At 38.8% G+C, this 20,266-nt stretch overlaps 1 protein-coding gene, 2 non-coding genes and 1 pseudogene across 3 annotated transcripts in view; 3 read left to right on the top strand and 1 right to left on the bottom strand.

The window, feature by feature from the left end:
• LOC105292306 (laminin subunit alpha-3-like) overlaps positions 1 to 18,662 on the bottom strand; it is a 171,503-nt gene extending 152,841 nt beyond the window's left edge. The window contains exons 1-2 of the mRNA XM_023530840.1: positions 18,576 to 18,662; positions 17,826 to 18,242 (exon numbers count right to left, since the gene is read on the bottom strand). Of these exons, the coding sequence (XP_023386608.1) occupies positions 17,826 to 18,242; positions 18,576 to 18,662 (504 nt within the window). The remainder of the gene's footprint in view (positions 1 to 17,825; positions 18,243 to 18,575) is intronic.
• LOC111739957 lies at positions 2,059 to 2,177 on the top strand (annotated as a pseudogene).
• Positions 9,596 to 9,745, top strand: LOC111739909. The gene has a single exon (XR_002780409.1). It is a non-coding gene; the product is annotated as a small nucleolar RNA SNORA57 (small nucleolar RNA).
• On the top strand, positions 12,266 to 12,415 carry LOC111739912. Its single transcript, XR_002780410.1, has one exon. It is a non-coding gene; the product is annotated as a small nucleolar RNA SNORA57 (small nucleolar RNA).
• Positions 18,663 to 20,266: the final 1,604 nt, after the last annotated feature.

Here is a 20,266-nt window from a genome sequence, read left to right on the forward strand (position 1 = left end):
CGTCTGAGGTGGGCCACTAGCGAAGGTTCTTGCAGCCGCAGCCACAGAAGTAGCTTCATTGATGGTAGTGATGACAAAAGGAAACATTCATGTGCCAGACATGGCACCTTGCCCTTGGTACATGCTGACTTAATTGTCATGACAAGTCTATAAGGTGATTACAATCATCAGACTTTTTTACAGACTGGGGGAGACAGAGGCACCAAAGAGGAACATGTGTTCTCCCCTTGGGCACCATCTGCCTGTGAGTCAGACAGGTAAACGAAGACACTTTTAGTCTTCTTCATCCACAAACAACTTAGAACTGTGTTTTTTCCATACTGGTGTAGTGTTTCACTATATTCCTTCTTTTACCCTCCTAGAAATTATTTCACACATTTCCCATGCTCTTCAAACCTCCTCTGCCCTCTTCCTTTCCACTGATAATTTACTGAATTTGCTCATCTTACTAATCCACAAACCTCCCTGCATCTGTGTCCACATACTCACCTTGCCACCCACTGTTATGGAGAAGCTGTCTGTGCTCCAAACCCCAGCCCCAACACACACACTCACTGAATCTTGTTCCTCTTGTCTGCTCAAGGATATTGCATCTGCAATACACCCCCTAAAGACACATACTTTCCTGCATCTCAATTTATCCTTCTACTGGATTATTCTCATCAGGATATAAACACACATGTTTAAAATAAACAACCTCCCACTTTCCCCTCGCTTGTTCCACTCAACCCACACTGACCCTCTTGCTTTTCCTCATTCACTCCAAGGTTGTTCCTGCCTCAGGGCCTTTGTACTTGCTATTCCTGCTCCCAGGAACATGCTTCTCCAAGACTTACGTCTCTTTTCCAAAAGGTCTTTCCTATCAACTTCATCTAAAGCAGCACTGCCCTCTACCATCTACTTCTGTGCACTTATCCTCTTTCTCTTTCTTCTAAGCAGGAATCATATCATTTGCTTTTTTACTGTCTATCATCTTTATTGGGTTGTAAATACCCTGAGCCTGGGACTTGTTCACTACCTGGAAAGGTATCTGGCACAGGGCAAGCATTTAATATTTATTTGTTTAGTTCATAAATTAAAATGGCATAAACTATTTTGTTACTCACTTAGGGAAATATACCAGAAAGTGATACACAAGTTAGTTAGTGATGAGGAGAAGGAGTAGTCCCAGACATGGATTCGTGTGCGTGTGTGTGTGTCGTGTGTGTATAATTTTACCTTTAAGATCAGAAGCTGAACTCCTGATTTCAAAAACAATAACAACAGGAAACTACAGGAAAAAAAACAACAGGAAACTCATTCCTAGGCCACTAAACTCATTAGAAAGCACAGTACAACTAGATCTAGGCTCGCTTTTTCTCCTCTAATGAAAATCTATTTGTTCCATCCTTCAGAGCCTCCAAGAACCCACTCTCAGCTCCTAAATTCTGACCACCTGCCTGCTCTGGCCAGGAAGTTCCACTCATGCTCAGCTCAGCTCTCCTATCTTCAGACGGAGCCTCTCTAGCTTCAGAGACTTCTCAGGTACCAACCTCCCTTTCTTATCTTTCCATCACAACCAAATCAGAGAGGAAAAAAAAGAAAATGATGGTCGTTCTTCTGGCTATGACACGCTTCTTCATTATGAGTTCTTTCCATTTCAAAGAGGTTTCCCAGACATTACACCTTCCTCTTTCATCTACTCCACCCATCAAACCTGGCCCCTTTTACCAATGCTTTGTTATTTTGACTTTTTTTTTTTTTTACTAAAATAGGTGTCTCAATAGCCTTTAATTAGAGTTACCATTTATTAAATACTAACTGTGTTCCAGGTATATATGGTTTACTTCATGTAATTTTCATAAAAACCTTATAAACTAAAAGATATTCTATCCCCATTTTACAGGTGATAAAACCAAGGCTTAGAGAGGTTACTCACCCAAAGTCACACTCTTAGGAAAGGGCTGCTTTCAGAGTCAGCTCGATTGAGTCCAAAGCCCATGTTCTTAATTATGACCATACAATCTACTTTGGGGTTCTAGGACCAATGGGTTCCTCCTTTTAAAAAAAGAACAAGAAGTCTATGGCCATACTACCCCAAACCAGCCTAATCCCATCTGATCTCGAAAGCTAAGCAGGGTCGGGCCTGGTTAGTACTTGGATGGGAGACCATCTAGGAAGACCAGGTGCTGCAGGCAAAAAAAATAAAATATAAGGGATTGTAAACTGGCAAGGTCTTTGTAATCTGTGATCTTTGTAATCAACCAAGGGTTGCCTCGCATAAAAAAAAAAGAAAAAAAAAAAGAAGTTCTTTCTGGAAGTTTTAAAACTGCTATTTTAATGGTTTCCATGCATACCTCTTCCTTTTACTTCTCCCCCTATTCTCTTGTTCCCTCTATGTTGTGTTGGCATTTCACTAGTAATAAGGGGTGGCTCAGTATCTGTAAGTTGCATGTACGTGGTCTGCTCTAAAACCAACTCAGGCTTACGAGGTGGGCCAGGCCACATTTAGGCCTGCCCACTCAATGCCCCAAACCCAAAGTACCTCCTCTTAAGAACTTTATCCCAAAACCTAGATTTATGAAAACAGGTCTGCCATGATCATTTATCCATTTAACCATCAACTGTTGACCTGCTAAAAGCCAGATAAGATCCTCAAAAGAATGATAGTCTGACCTGACCTGATTCAGTCCTCAAACCAAGCTTTTCCCTCTCATTTCCCTTTATTTATTGTTTTAATCTTCTTATAAAATAATTATACTCTTTTACTGCTGTATTTTTCCCATTGTCCTAATCCTCTTAACTCTTTTGTTCATTCTTTTTAAAATTTTATCAGTCACCTAAATTATTTTGAGGACCAGAAAGGGTATAGACAAATACAAAAAAATAAAATGAAATACTTATAAATTTTGGAAAGGACACAGAAGTGTCATGCAGGAATAACATTCAAAATGTGTAACAACTGGGGCAGCACGGCTTTCTGAGTTCCTAGGACACACTAAACATGTCCCACCTCAGGGCCCTTGTACCTGTGTTGGTCTTTCTGCCTGGAACACATTTGCCTACCCTCCTCGTGGGGCTGGCTTCCTCTCAACCCTCATGTTTCTGCACCATCAACACCTCTTTAAACGAGCCTTGCCGTCTGCTCAACCTAGAGAAGATTCTCTTCATTAATACTGTTTATTCTAAAACACAATAACAATCTAAAATCACTGTATATGTATACTCACTAGTTGCAGTCTCCCCAGAGCACGTTAGCTCTATGTTGGCAGGGATCTTTTCTGCCTTGTTCAGAATTATATCCCCATTCTTTGTGCCTGGCACATGGATGTCAATAAATATTTGTTAAATACTTGAGTAGATGAATATTACACAAAAATATGTGTACACGTGTGTCTCAAGGTGGCAGTTCTTCCCTAAGTAGATGAGAACACATTAAGAGTCATCCACAAAGACACTCTACCAGCTCCTGTCAAGCCTCCGGGTGTTGAGGTGGTCAGTGAGGATGATGAGCCAATCTGAAAGTGATAATCAACACTGTATTCACTTTTTAGGACAGTGTAGGCAAGAGAAAGGTGCCAGCTCCTTGGTGTTCTATTTTTTCCCCCATGAAATGGCACCAGGCAAGGGTCAGATAACAGGAGAACTATCTCACGGCCAAGAAGCATCAGACAAAAGGCTCCTCCTGCCTTTTTATGGCCCCAGAGCCTTAGGAGTAAGGAGAAGAGAAGGAGTGGGAGTAGAAAAGTACTGAGTCAAAGTGGAGAAAAGTGCCTCAGCCATAGCTCTCCAATAAGAAGTCTTAGTGGAAGCCCCTAGGAAGTAGCCACAGTGGAGGCCTCTGAATAGAGGCTCATAGGCTGAGAATGTAGATATGCACATAAGCAAGGCTGGTTGGTCTAGAGGAGCCTGAATCGTTAACTGCAATTCCCTCCAGAAAATTGCAATGAACTCACTGCACACAAGGCTGGTTGGTGTAGGGAAGGTAGCTTCCCCCAGGAAGCCTGCCAGTCAATGCCTTGTAACTGCCTATGGTTGGGCCTAAAAGATCACACGTAGCATTTTGACCTAGAGGTGGACTCTTTACTCACCTCTTTAAAAATCACTTCAGTGGTGCAGCAGAATTTGCACAGGCAGTCCTTCTCCATAGGTGACCTCAAATCAATCCTTTGTGCTGCAACATTATATCGCCCTTTTTATTTTATCTTTAGTGAATATGAAGGACCATTGGTTACAAACATTTTGGTGATGATTCTAAAGGTCCTTGACCTCATCTTCCTTATGGTTAATCAAGCAGTTCTACTGTGATTTGTTTCTGCTACAATCTTCCTAAGTTATAGTGACAGTTGCTATGTGTAATAGAGAAAAACAATACCTCAAAACCAAGGCAAGTAAGAAATCAAAGAAAAATGGGTCTGCACATAACACCAAGTGTGTAAGGGGTGCAAAGAGTTAGTTATTTCAAAGCCAGCATGGTGCTCAGAGAGAGGGAACAAAGATTTTATCAGGTCCTAGCATTTCCATTAGAAAGAGTAACTTCAATAGCTATATTTTTACTTAAAAGTCTACTAAGTTGATCTAAAAGATAATGAAATAAAACAAAAGAAAGAACACTCAACTAGTTTATAGCAACCTTGTTAAGAGATTTTCCCAACGAGGTCTTCTAGCATTTCCTGCTAATTTTTCTGGTTCATTAAAAGCATTCAAAATTGATGTCACATTGAGGATACATTAAGTGATCAGCTATCACAATGAAATAGGAAAGCTACTTGGAGACAGAGGAGACATATAGGAAAATCTGAAAGTCTGAAATTTTTGTGTTCTCATCAGATCACTATGCAACGACCTTATAAAGAATCTTTGTGACCAATGTCTTTTGTGCACCCAAATCCTCAGCAATATTTAGTCTCTGCAGAGCCAATCCCAAAAAAAAACAGAGAATCAGGCCTTTCATTTCATTATCTCACTCTGTCGGTCCCCCGATGCAGCCCCAAAATCCTCACTAGTGAAGGAATCATCTGACCACTGGGCTCTGTGCAGAAAAGGGAACCAAGGCTCACAGGTACCCATCATCCCTGAACTCCCTCCACCCAACCCGCATTAGGTGATTCTCACTTTATGCTCCTCTGATACATTCTTCATATTTAGGGATGACTCTTAATGTGGGCAATCACTAAATATTTGTTTGGACAAGAGCTCTTCTCATTCTGTTATCAGATTGCAGTTATCATATTTTAAGTTATCAGATTGCAAAGTCTCAAAAGCAGAGATCCTAGAACCGCCCAGGCAGTGCCCTCATCCTCCCACTGTCCCACACACAGATAACACTCTCTCCCTGAATGCTTTACAAATACTGCTAACTGACTGAAAGACTGGTTATCTGATTTAAAGCTAAAGTTACTGCTATGGACAGAATATTTGTGTCTCTCCTCCTTACACATAGAAATTCCTATGTTGAGACCTAACCTAAATAATTCCTTTCAGGATGAGGGCTCTACCTACATGAATGGAATTTGTGCCTCATAAAAGAGACCCCAGAGAGATGTCTCATCCTCTCACCACGTGAGAACACAGCGAAAAGACAAAAGTCTATGAACGAGAAGTGGGTCCTCACCAGATACAGAATTTGCCCACACCTTGACCTCGGGTTTCCCAGTCTCCGGAACTGTGAGAAATAAATTTCTGTTGTTTATAAGCTACCCATTCTATAGCATTTTGTTATGGTAGCCAAAAATGGACTAAGACAGTTACTGTATAGTACCAGCCTCCTGGAGCAGTTAAAGCAAAATGCCACAAACTGGGTGGCTTAGAACAATAGTTCTGAAAGCTAGAAGAAGTCTAAAATCGAAGTATTGGCAGGACCATGCTCTCTCTGAAACCTGCAGAGGAAGGAACTTTCCTTGCCTCTTCCAGTTTCTGGTGACCAGTCCTAGTCACTAGTCTTAGCCACTGCATCAGACACTACTTTGAAATTCAATATATCAGGGGCACACCTGTCTTCCAAAGGCAGGTTGTTGAAATTCAAGTATTTTTATCAAACAGCACTTCTATCGACATGTTGACCTGGTAGGAAAATTCTATGATGGTGATGCCCTTTCAACATTTCTCCAGAAACTATCGATGGAGTGCCACAGGGGAGACAGACATGAGCAGAAAAATGTGGCCCTCTCCTTAGAGAGTACATGATCTAATAAGGATACAGACATGAAAATAAATTCCTCCAAGGTGATGAATGGAATTAGAGAAATGATGCAAAGTTTGGCTGGAACTCTGAGGGAGGAGCAGTTAGCACGGCAGTGGCAGGATAACACAATGGGTAAGAGCATACCTGGCTTTTCCACATCCTAGCTGTGTGACCTTAAACAAATCACTTAGCCTCTCTGTGCTTCAGTTTCTTCATGTTTAAAATGAGCATGCTAAGAGTACCTCCTTCACAAACTGTTGTGAGGATTTAAGAAGTTAATATGTAAGGTGTTTTAGAACAGTGCCCAACATCAGTAAACATTATATGTGTGTGTTAAATTAATACCTTGTACTAGGCAGGGGAGCAAGTCCTTGGTTACTAGGCTGTTCCACCTGTTCACCATTCTGTCCGCTGTATTTGGTATCACTCACATACACAGAACGTGCAATATGTGGTGGGACATGAAAGTAATGGATAATCACTTATTTTCCCCACTTCTCACAGGTAGGATGTGTATAGATAATCTAATTAAAACCCATTTCTCTCTAATATTTATTTATTAATTCCAAATGTATTTTCTGAGCATCTAGTACAGGAAAACCACTAAGAAAAAATGATATGCTTATGACATTGAAAAACCGGCAGGACATATGGGACTTAATGAGCTGGCTTTCCCCAGGGCAGGTTTCTCCCCTTTGGCATGAGGCATCACGTAAAGGCCCTGCTAGCTCATCCAAATAGCTCTCTTTTTTTGAAGCAGAAAAAGTTTCTCTGCTTCTGAATAAATACAGCCTGTCCAGGTTGGATTTCAGCCCCTACTTGTCCCTTGGCCAGGAACCCATATATACAATATAATCATGGGCAATTTCATTGACTAAAACCACTGAGGTACCACTTAATAAATCCTTCCCTCACTAGGCAAATAATTCCAGAATGTTGAGCAAGAGTTAAGACAGGTTTCATGAAAGCCTGAATCTCAACCAGATATAAATTTATGATCTGGAAGAATATATTATTACTACCAAAATTAACCTTGAAAAGTTAATACCTCCTCCCCAAAAATATTACTTTAGCTTATAAAAAAAAGTGTGCCCCTACATAAATATATAATATCTAAACTAGTTATTAACATAGTACCAAACAATTTAACATTGTTATTCTATAGAATGCTATAGAAGTCTTAATGCCTGTGGAATTTTTAGCATGCCAAATATGTTCAGTATATAATGTATTGTACATCTCATTATTAAAATAATTTTCTACTCAAAAATTTTAGATAACTATTTTGACAAATCAATTTTGTAGCTTACCACTTTAGAAGCCTTACTTAAAAATTTTTTTGCTCCATGAAAAATCACATTTATTGAGCACTAACTATATGCCAAGAAATATACTAAGTGATTTTCATCCTCCCAATAAACCTGTGAGATTACTAATCCTGTTTTATATATAAAGAAACTAAGATTATGCAAATTTTCAAGGTCAGAGAGCTGATAGAGTTAGAATTCAATCTCAGGTCTATATGATTATAGAGCCAGAGTTCTCTACCTCTAAGTGAGAGTAGTTTGATAATATGTACAATGAGGTGACATTATATTTTCCCTTATAGGAGTTTCTCTGGTCTTTAAAGAAAACTAGGCTATAAAAAAAATTTAATCATCTACAGAAAGTTTATGTCTGTATCATCTTTGTATCCCCAGCATCTAGCATGGTGCCTGGCATGTAAGAGCCACTGAATGAGTATTTGTCAATGAATGAATGAGTTAAAAGAAAAAGAAATAAAATGCATACAGATTGGAGAAAAGTAAATAAAACACATGTAATTCTGTATGTAGAAAATTTTAAAGAGTCTACTAAAAACTACAGCAAGGTCATATGATAAAAAGATCAACATGCAAAAATCAACTGTATTTCTAATGTAGATGTGTGTACATATAGGAATTAGTAGGTATACAAATATTTCCTAGCTCTATCCACAGAAAGGGTCTAGAAGCAATAATATGCCAGTAACAAATGACCGCACCTCATAAGCAGATCTTGGTTTTCAACACTACACCTAACTGAAAAGAAAAAAAAGAAAATCTCCTTGAAAAAATAGTTGGTTCCAAGGCTGGAGAAAAAAAATTTTTAGTGACCTGGAACATCTGTGGTACCAGAAAGTAAGGAAGAATTCAAAAAATGATATGAGGAGGGAAGAGCTTTAAGGATCTGTCTCTCCACTGAAGCAAAAATTAATCTTGCAAAAACTGTCAGAATAAACTTTTCACAACAACCTACAATTGACAAACTTGAAGATAAGTCGATTGAAATTATTCAGCTTGAGGATAAAAAAAAAAAAAGAATGAAGAAAATTTAAAAAGATCAAGAGTCCTGTAGGACAGCTTAAAATGAACCAACATACACGTTATGGGAGTCTCAGAAGGAGAGAAGACAGAGAAAGAGGCTTCTGGATATCAGAGGAAATAATGATTGAAACTTCCCAAATTTGATTAAAGATATGAATCTACACATCCAAGAAATTCATCAAACTCCAAGTAGGATAAGCTCAAAGAGATCCACACTAAGACATATTATAATCAGACTGTCCAAAGACAAAGAAAAAATCTTGTAACAGCAAGAGAGAGCAATTCATTACATACAAGGGATTCCCAATGAGATTAAGTGCCTGTTTTTCATTGGAAATCATCAAAGCCAGAAGGCAGTGAAATGACATGTTTAAAGTGCTGAAAGAAAGAATCTTCAGACAAGAATTTTGTAAGTGGTAACATTATCCTTCAAAAATGAAGGAGAAATTAGGACATTCTCAAATAAACAAAAGCTGAAGAAGTTTGTTGCCAGTAGACCCACCCTATAAGAAATGCTAGAGGGAATCATTTGGGCTAAAATGAAAAGATACTAACTCAAAGTCATCTAAAGAAATAAAGAACACCAGTACAGGTAACTACACAGATAAATATAAAAATGTGATTTAAAAGACAAAAGCATAGAACAATAATTATATATTTATGTTTATAGGCAGCATTGTGTAAAGATATAATTTGTGACAATAATATCATAAAGAGTGGGGGACAGATCTGTAGAGAAGCAGAGTTTTAGATGTCATCAAAGCTAAATTGGATTGTCAAACTGGATTGTTATACATTTAGGATGTTAATTGTAATCCCCAGAGTAACCACTAATAAAATAACTAAAATATATACAGAAAAAGAAATGAGAAGGAGATAAAAATGGTACACTAGGAAAAAAAAATTAAACAAAAAAAAGGTAGTAATGGAGAAATTGAGGAAGCAAAGAAATATAAGACATAGAGAAAACAAACAAAAATGGCAAAAGTAAGTTCTTCCTTCTCAGTGATCAGTTTAAATGTAAATGCATTAGACTATCAATTAAAAGGCAGAGATTGGAAGAATGGATTAAAAGAAAACAAACAACCCTCCTCTTCTTGGCGGGGATCGGGAGTGTGGTCCCAGTCCCCGTAATGTACCAAGGCAAAGGGAAAGGGCTCCAGCTCCCTCAGTGTCATGTCTTCCAGTGCCAGCAGCTTCCGGTCTGTCGGTTCTATCCTGAAGCACTGGAACACGGTTGGGGGAGAGGGGTGGGGAGATCCAAATATATGATGTCTGCAAGAGATTCACTTTAGATCCGAAGACACAAATAAGTTGTAAGTGAAAGGACAGAAAATGGTATTCCATGCAAACAGAAACCAAGAGAACTGGGGCGGCTATGCTAATATCAGACAAAATAGACTTTAAGTCAAAAATTGTTCTAATAGCTAAAGATGAACATTACACATTGAAAAAAGGGCCAATTCATCAAGAAGATACAACAATTTAAATATACCTACACCAAACAAAAGAGTCTCAAATATATAGGAAGCAATACTAACCCATATAATACAGTATGAATGAACCTCAAAATCATTATGCTAAATGAGAGAAGTCAGAGACAAAAGACCACATGCGTTGCTTTGTTTTATTTCTATGAAATTTCTAGATATGGCAAATCTTTAGAGACAGAAATCAGCCTAGTGGAGATAGGCGCAGACTGAGTGCACAGGCACAAGAGAAAATTGGGAGCTGAAAGAAATATTCTAAAATGAGATTCTAGGGATAGCTGCACAACTCTATAAACTTACTAAAAATTATTGGCTTCACACGTGCAATGGATGCATGTTACAGTACTTAAAGTATGCCTCAATAAAGTTGTATAAAATGACTCACATGCTTCAATCTAGTATTGGTAAAAGATGTGAATAAAACATGTAGATTTCACATTGACATCTGCGCTAAAGATATAAAACCCACAGCTATCTTTCTATTATAGTTTAGGTACAGACTTCTTATAAGGGCTAATAACATTTTGTCCTCTCCTTTCCCTATGACTGTATATTTCTTTTTCTCAGATTAAATAATCCACACTCTCAGTGGTACATGTAACTCAGAGCATGAAGTAAAATCTTGCAATTCAAGGACTGAACATTCACACTTCCAAATATTCGCCAGTGACTCTGAAGAGCCTTGAGCTCCAGTAGTCTGTGATTTCCTGAGGAACAAATTTAAATTGCTGAGATTCTAGCCTGTGGAATCATGTTTTTTCGCGGGTAATTGAACCTGGCCCTCCAAAGAAAAACATTTATGTCTGTCTTCTTCAAATGATTTGTACATAACTTTCAACACTAAACATTGGTTAATGTCCACAAACACAGAACAACTACTAGGAAAATCATTTTTAAAAAGGATCATTTATCCTTAAATTGGTGATTGTAGTCATTTGTCTGAAGTCTCAAAATGATTCTTATCAATCATTGTTACAAATATATCAATGGACATAGTAAAATCATAGGTTTCCCGACCCTCGCTCAAGATTTTTCTAGCAATTTCACAAAGGAAAAGGCCTTTGCTGAAGTTAATAAATGATTCTCTTTCACAATAGTACTATAAACAGAACCTTAGTAAAGTTGAGTTTCCTGTTTATGGCCATTAGTCCAAGTAACACACACAACTGAGGGTGCTTTGTGACAAACACTCTCACTCTTAGCCATAACTCATATGTGTGTGCTTCTCTATCAATATCACTCAGATTAGATACACATTCCTATGCATAAATCAAAATGTAATTAAGGAAAATATAAAAGATGTATTGAATATTAATGTACAAAATTGAGATCATATGTTTGGTAAATATGTGCATTTCATTCCTTTTGAGTATAGTGTTTATGCCAAGCTAAGCCAAACACATGGTTATATTCCAGACACAGACTTCCATTTCATCATCATCTCTATCCGATGTCAGTAAATAATAATGTCTTTAGATTCCACAGGTTAGCAAATATTTAAAATTAAAGCACAAAGTGTGACATATTTCAGTTGTAATTACTTTTAAACAGAAAAGAATTAATTTGCATATTTTTCTTGTCTACTCTTTACATTAACTTCTTTACAGCCTTTAACGATATCTTCACTCCACCATCCTTTCATTCAATATTTTCTGAGCACCTGTATTGTTCCAGGCTTTGTGCTAAACACTGGGGATACAGCTGTGAACCAGACAGCATTCCTGAATCAAAGAGCTCTCATACACCAAAAACTTACTGTCTGAGCAGTAACAAGTATATAAAACTCTTATTTCATAAATCTTAAGTCCAGAGAAACTGCAATGAACATTTTTCACACAACAAACAAAATTCAGACTTTTAAAACACCTGCCTGTTGATCGATGCTACCTCATAAAGAGTGGGGGACAGATCTGTAGAGAAGCAGAGTTTTAGATGTCATCAAAGCTAAATTGGATTGTCAAACTGGATTGTTATACATTTAGGATGTTAATTGTAATCCCCAGAGTAACCACTAATAAAATAACTAAAATATATACAGAAAAAGAAATGAGAAGGAGATAAAAATGGTACACTAGGAAAAAAAAATTAAACAAAAAAAGGTAGTAATGGAGAAATTGAGGAAGCAAAGAAATATAAGACATAGAGAAAACAAACAAAAATGGCAAAAGTAAGTTCTTCCTTATCAGTGATCAGTTTAAATGTAAATGCATTAGACTATCAATTAAAAGGCAGAGATTGGAAGAATGGATTAAAAGAAAACAAACAACCCTCCTCTTCTTGGCGGGGATCGGGAGTGTGGTCCCAGTCCCCGTAATGTACCAAGGCAAAGGGAAAGGGCTCCAGCTCCCTCAGTGTCATGTCTTCCAGTGCCAGCAGCTTCCGGTCTGTCGGTTCTATCCTGAAGCACTGGAACACGGTTGGGGGAGAGGGGTGGGGAGATCCAAATATATGATGTCTGCAAGAGATTCACTTTAGATCCGAAGACACAAATAAGTTGTAAGTGAAAGGACAGAAAATGGTATTCCATGCAAACAGAAACCAAGAGAACTGGGGTGGCTATGCTAATATCAGACAAAATAGACTTTAAGTCAAAAATTGTTCTAATAGCTAAAGATGAACATTACACATTGAAAAAAGGGCCAATTCATCAAGAAGATACAACAATTTAAATATACCTACACCAAACAAAAGAGTCTCAAATATATAGGAAGCAATACTAACCCATACAATACAGTATGAATGAACTTCAAAATCATTATGCTAAATGAGAGAAGTCAGAGACAAAAGACCACATGCGTTGCTTTGTTTTATTTCTATGAAATTTCTAGATATGGCAAATCTTTAGAGACAGAAATCAGCCTAGTGGAGATAGGCGCAGACTGAGTGCACAGGCACAAGAGAAAATTGGGAGCTGAAAGAAATATTCTAAAATGAGATTCTAGGGATAGCTGCACAACTCTATAAACTTACTAAAAATTATTGGCTTCACACTTGCAATGGATGCATGTTACAGTACTTAAAGTATGCCTCAATAAAGTTGTATAAAATGACTCACATGCTTCAATCTAGTATTGGTAAAAGATGTGAATAAAACATGTAGATTTCACATTGACATCTGCGCTAAAGATATAAAACCCACAGCTATCTTTCTATTATAGTTTAGGTACAGACTTCTTATAAGGGCTAATAACATTTTGTCCTCTCCTTTCCCTATGACTGTATATTTCTTTTTCTCAGATTAAATAATCCACACTCTCAGTGGTACATGTAACTCAGAGCATGAAGTAAAATCTTGCAATTCAAGGACTGAACATTCACACTTCCAAATATTCGCCAGTGACTCTGAAGAGCCTTGAGCTCCAGTAGTCTGTGATTTCCTGAGGAACAAATTTAAATTGCTGAGATTCTAGCCTGTGGAATCATGTTTTTTCGCGGGTAATTGAACCTGGCCCTCCAAAGAAAAACATTTATGTCTGTCTTCTTCAAATGATTTGTACATAACTTTCAACACTAAACATTGGTTAATGTCCACAAACACAGAACAACTACTAGGAAAATCATTTTTAAAAAGGATCATTTATCCTTAAATTGGTGATTGTAGTCATTTGTCTGAAGTCTCAAAATGATTCTTATCAATCATTGTTACAAATATATCAATGGACATAGTAAAATCATAGGTTTCCCGACCCTCGCTCAAGATTTTTCTAGCAATTTCACAAAGGAAAAGGCCTTTGCTGAAGTTAATAAATGATTCTCTTTCACAATAGTACTATAAACAGAACCTTAGTAAAGTTGAGTTTCCTGTTTATGGCCATTAGTCCAAGTAACACACACAACTGAGGGTGCTTTGTGACAAACACTCTCACTCTTAGCCATAACTCATATGTGTGTGCTTCTCTATCAATATCACTCAGATTAGATACACATTCCTATGCATAAATCAAAATGTAATTAAGGAAAATATAAAAGATGTATTGAATATTAATGTACAAAATTGAGATCATATGTTTGGTAAATATGTGCATTTCATTCCTTTTGAGTATAGTGTTTATGCCAAGCTAAGCCAAACACATGGTTATATTCCAGACACAGACTTCCATTTCATCATCATCTCTATCCGATGTCAGTAAATAATAATGTCTTTAGATTCCACAGGTTAGCAAATATTTAAAATTAAAGCACAAAGTGTGACATATTTCAGTTGTAATTACTTTTAAACAGAAAAGAATTAATTTGCATATTTTTCTTGTCTACTCTTTACATTAACTTCTTTACAGCCTTTAACGATATCTTCACTCCACCATCCTTTCATTCAATATTTTCTGAGCACCTGTATTGTTCCAGGCTTTGTGCTAAACACTGGGGATACAGCTGTGAACCAGACAGCATTCCTGAATCAAAGAGCTCTCATACACCAAAAACTTACTGTCTGAGCAGTAACAAGTATATAAAAATCTTATTTCATAAATCTTAAGTCCAGAGAAACTGCAATGAACATTTTTCACACAACAAACAAAATTCAGACTTTTAAAACACCTGCCTGTTGATCGATGCTACCATTCAAATATCAGCATTGTTATTATAGAATCAGGACCATAAACTCAGGTTTTATTCTAAGACATGACTTTTATTTAGTTTTTACATATTTTGCAAAATCTGATCCGAAGTTCTAAACCCTGGCCAGCCCCAAAGACATTTTTAGAAAGTTCGAAGAAATAGAACAATTTTAGTTAACTCTTCTGTTTCCCATCTTGAGCTATACATGAGCAGATTCAAGATGATCATCACTCAGGTAAAACCAATTGATTAATCATAATCTCTCTTCCCTCCTCCCACCCATCACCCACTATCCCTCACTTCTCTGAAAGGCAGGTCTATACAAGAAGCTTCTAACACCGGGCTATCGCAAGTGTCTAACAGCCTAGCCTCTGGAACTTGGCTTCCCCTTCTGGTCTCCAACACACTTCTCATTAGGTGAGAACCTCTCATATCAGCAATGAGTACATCCTCCTAAGCACTCAACAGTGAAAGCAGAAAGCACTGTGCAGCAGAGCTTTTGTTCCCCCTTATTTTCAGGGAAGCACAAGACTTAATACCAGATAACACTCTTTTTCTGCAGGCTACACCCTGGCCTAGAAACAGCCTGCTGAGTCACCTCAAAAAAAACACTTCCTACTCTATCTAGGACTGTGAACTCAGGTTTAATGACCTATTCTGGAATCAGAACAGAAAACATGATTTTTCTGGACTTCCAAAACAGTGGCATAAAACTATGAACACTCAATAAAAATACCAGTTGATGAAAATGAGGGTTGCCCCATTCCTAGGCAAAACTGAGATAGAGGAAACATTTGAAATTTGCTTCGAATCGTTTCTTCTTCTTTCATCTACTTTCTCCATAATTAGAACAGTTCTGTCCAAAGCTGAGTATGCCAGTGGGGTGCAAGAAGGGAATATTAAAACTTCTGTTTATGCTTATTTTACCTAAACATGAAGAAATTCAGTTTTACTAAAATTTCATATACAGGTTGCATAGGGGCCTTCACCCTGTCCACACTGTCAGCTGGTCAAAAGTCACAATGGTCCTAAAAATTCCACCAGGCTATGATCTGATCACCCACTTTGAAGCTTACTTGTGCCTTGTTAAGTAGACAATGGGGGTTCTAGTCTCCTACATAGGATAGTTACAACCTTGTATTGAAATGGAGAGTGACTGTGAAACTCTTTTGACAACACCAGTTCCCTGGTTATCTCATGGTAAAGTACTTAAAGACCTTTTTTTTTTTTTTTACATTTAAGGATATTACACTTTTTTTTCCCACAAACATTCCAAATTTGCTGGTTTTTTCTGGGATGGCAAGCGGCTGCCAGTAATATACTACCTGACGGGTATGTACAAAACAATAGAGGTACTTACTCTGTTCTATCAAAATAGAAGTGTTTTAACAATGTGTGAAAAAGTAAATATTGTGGTAAAAAAGTGTATGCTTTGGAAAGAGCATTTTGAAAAATAGATGTTTGGATATGTTTCATCCATTGTTACTAAAAATATGGAACTGTATTACTCTAAAAGTTCCCATAGTTGCACATTTTTAAAACATGGAACCAGAACTTTATAACATTTTCCAAAAGAAGAGTTGCAGTGTGTTTCAAATCTATAGTTTAAAACATTTAAACACAACACCTTCCTACCAGAAAGGACTGAATACCACTTGAAAGCAAACATTTACTGGTCAAGTTTCTACTTTAAAAAATTTTTTAGAATAATTTAAGGACGGGGCAGAAATATGAGTACCACGATTTAGTGAACTCAGATAGCATGAGGCCTGTGCAGTCACTTAGAAAGGCTCCTCCCTTAGTTTAATGCTCTGCTATTGCTGTCTTGAAATTCTTAATAGTTTTTAAACAAGGGGCTCCAGATTTTTATTTTGCGCTGGACTGCACAGATTAGGTAGCTGGTTTTGGAGCTCAGTAGCTAATGCTGTTCCTCTTCCATTTAAATCTACATATTTTTGAGGTATCCTTTCAGCTATGACAAGCACTAAATCCAAGTATTAATATATAACAAGTTTGAATCGAATTGTGAGTGCTAAATTAAACTTGTCAAAAATACACATGATTACATTTGTATATTTTTTTATTTATAAATGGTTATACACGATCACAAATAAAATATTTAGAGAAAGCAAAATTATTTCGGGCTTTTAATGAAGAAAATTGAAAGTATTTTTCTTCTAAATTTCTATTTTTGCATGTTTTAAGTACACACAATATATTAATAAAATAATACATACATATAATTTATAAATAAATAAACATGTATTGGCGCTGCATGTTCAACTTGTTATTTATGCAAGTGCACAATCAAAAGAGTTTCTAAAACACTGACCTGGACTCTCAATTTATCTTTCCTTTTGTAACCAAGCGCCAAAATTACTCCCTCTTCCGGCAACACTTTCCTATTTCTCAGCAACACTTCTCAGTAGCGGGAGGGAGCAGTTATGGGTCAGCGTAAAGCGGATTTTGGAATCAAGGACTGGGTTCAAATCCAGCTGCCCTACTTTCTGACATAGGCATGTATCTTATCCTACTCACCTGATCCAGTTCCCAGAGCTGTTGTGAGGATGGTGTGTAAAGACCTGGCAAACCTCCACGGGCCAACTAAGCGCCAGCGACTTTATCATTTACACCTGGTGTTCTCGGTGACTATCTCTAATGGACTCTGAGCGCCCTGTCTCATTTGCCCCATTGACTCAGGATGGCGGCACTTCATGCAGTGGGATGAAGTGCATCTTTTTAGTGACATCAAAGAGATACTATTGATATAACGCAAAAGTTTTCCTGAAATACACCACGGAAATTAACTGCTAGCAACTTCTCCGAATAAGGTGGGGGAGATGAAAGGCTTGGAAGGGGGCGCGCCCGTGAAGCCCTGGAGGGACTCAGTGTCTGGCCGGGAGCTACCTGTGTAACGGACCGCAGGACGGGACCGGAGTTCCCTGCATCCCAAGAGCGCAGCTCGGACTTTCTCCTCTGCTCGCCCAAACCTGACCTTAGCCTTCATTCACCTAGCGTGCTTTACACATCCCCGCCTCGGACGGCGCGTTGGCGAGGGCGGTACTCCCACAAGATCACTCCTGCGACACCGCGCCCATATCCCGGGGTCGCCGGCCCTCGCGGGAGTTGTGGGGAGGCCTTCCCGGTCGCCCGAAGTACTAGAGCCCGCGAGGAAAGGGCCCAGTCCCTTCTCCTCAGGTGGCCGACCCGCACCGGGAGGGATCCCGCGCCCGGTTCCCCGCCTCCCCTAGCGCTCTCCCGGGACCTTACCTGGATGGTGCGGCCGCTGCCCGGGGCCGTGGGCCCCCCTACCAACTTGCAGTAGAGCTCTGGCCGGGGTCGCGCGCTGCCGAGCCCCGGCTCGCCGCAGGTGGCTGTGGCCCAAATCCTCGCCGCCTCCGCCAGGTTAAAGTAGGGCGGGTGCAGGCTGAGCCGGGCCGCTGCAGGGGGTTCCCGAGCGGCCGCGCACGCGGCGGGCAGCAGCAGCAGCAGCAGCAGCAGCAGCAGCAGCAACAGCAGCAGCCGCCGCCGCCGCCGCCGCCGCCGCAGAGGGGCTCCAGGGCACCACGCGCCAGATAGCACAGTCTTCCCGCGGCCCGCGAGCGCAGCCCCAAGTGTGCACCGCGGCAGACCCGTGCCCCTGCCCCACGTGCCGGGAGCCTGCGGCGTGGGGGCGGCTTCTCTCCTCTAGAATCTGAAGCTGAAGCCGACACGGATAGATCAGGAACTGACAGCGCCCAGCCTCAGGACAGCAGACAGCTTCTCTGCAAGTGCGCTGCGCGCTGCAAACTTCGCGGGCGGGGAAAGCGAAAGGCGTTCCCGGGCTCCTACCCTGGAGTCCCCAGCGAGAGGCCGCGACCGCCCCACCTTCCCACTGGCAGGGCAAAATCAGATATTTCGCCTCTCCAGATACTCACAGTCTCAGACCACCCAGAAAAGCCAACTCTGGACCTCCGACAAGGGAGAAGGAGGCTTGCAGTATATTTGGTTGAGACAGGAGAGGAAAGTGCCACAACCTACAGAACTTATATCAAAGACATTGTAATTTCCCAGACAAGTCTTAATTGTCAAAAGGCAAGTCCCGTCAATTCTCAAACACTGCGTCATCTATAGCTATGGCATTGCAGCCACATACTGAGTCTAGGATCAAAGGAGCTCACAGAATATTGGGAGTGGCAAAACGAATACATTTAAAAGAGCCAATAGTGGGAGTTGTAGTTTACCAGCCTGGAAAGATACTCTGAAGGAACTCCTTTAGATGCTCAATATTCTAAATTTTACAGATAAACTGAGAGATGTTGAGTGAAATACTCTAGCTGTCAAGCTGACCTCAGGGCAAAGTATACTCCCATGGAGGCTGAGGTTTGGTCTCGAATGCAGGAACACCTCACCAAAACAGAGCTCACATAGGCCCTCTAAGCAATTAGAGGATGATGTCATAGCTGTTGGCTGTAATGGACAGAAGTGCCCCAGAGGAGGTAGCACTGGAGCTTTGAAGGATGGAGCAAAACTCCAAAAGGAGAAGCAGTAAAGACTGATTAGTTGACAACATAAAAAATAAAAATGTGTACTTCTAAAAGCAGCATAACTAAACGAAAATGGAAAATGAATGAGGGAGGAAATTTATACCATTAAAAGACATAGGATTAATGACTTTAATATATAAACTGCTTTTACAAAACAATTAGGAAAAGCTAAACTTTCAATGCTAAGAAACCTAACACAATTCACAGAAAATAAATGTTTTAAGTTGATAAACATATGGGAAAAAATGTTTTACCATCCTGGGAATTGAAATGCAATGGTACATATCTTTAACCTTTCAAACTAGCAAAGTGTTTTTTTAAATAAAACTGAAAGTTGAAGAGAATTTGGAGAATAAAGCATTGCACCCTTGGTAGGAGTGAAAACCTTATAACCTTTCAGGAAGGCAATTTTGGCAGTGCTTAGCAAATAACTCAAATGTGCATACATTTTGCCCTAACAATTCTACTTTAAAGAACTATATACAGGAAATAACTCAGGAATTTTTCAAAGATTTGAAGGCAAGTACTTATCAGAGCTATTTATACCTTTTTTAAGTTTAAAAGAAACTAAATGTCCAGTAATAAAGTAGTTAAATTAATTGTGGTATGTCAACATGGTAAATATTATGAGGTCATTAAAATGATGTTATAGAAGTATATTTTCTGTATACTTCTTATAGAAGATGTTGTATAAGATCTATTAGATGTTCAAAATATTTTAACATAAAAAAGATATAAAGTAATACTATGTAAAAAATTAATTGTGTTTCTAAACATTAGCAACAATCCAAAAATGAAATTAAGAGCAATTCCATTTACAACAGACTCAAAAAGAACAAAATTCTTAGGAATAAATTTAACAAAATAAGTGCATTAGTTGTGCGATGAAAACTACAAAACATCTTTGAAAGAAGTTAAAGAAGATCGAAATAAATGGAAAGATATCCCATGTTCATGGATTGGGAGAGAATATTGTCAAGATGGCAAGATTCCCCAAAGCAATCTACAGATTCAACACAACCCTTATCAAAAATCCCAGATGATTTTTTTGCAGAAATTGACAAGCTAATCCCAAAATTTTTGTGGAACTGCAGAGGACCCTGCTATCTAAACAATCCTAAAAAAGAACACAGCTGGAGGACTCACACATTCCTCTTTCAAAACAGTATAAAGCTACAATAATTA

The sequence above is a fragment of the Pteropus vampyrus genome, unplaced genomic scaffold (assembly GCF_000151845.1).
Source record: "Pteropus vampyrus isolate Shadow unplaced genomic scaffold, Pvam_2.0 Scaffold55, whole genome shotgun sequence".
Lineage (NCBI taxonomy): Eukaryota > Metazoa > Chordata > Mammalia > Chiroptera > Pteropodidae > Pteropus > Pteropus vampyrus.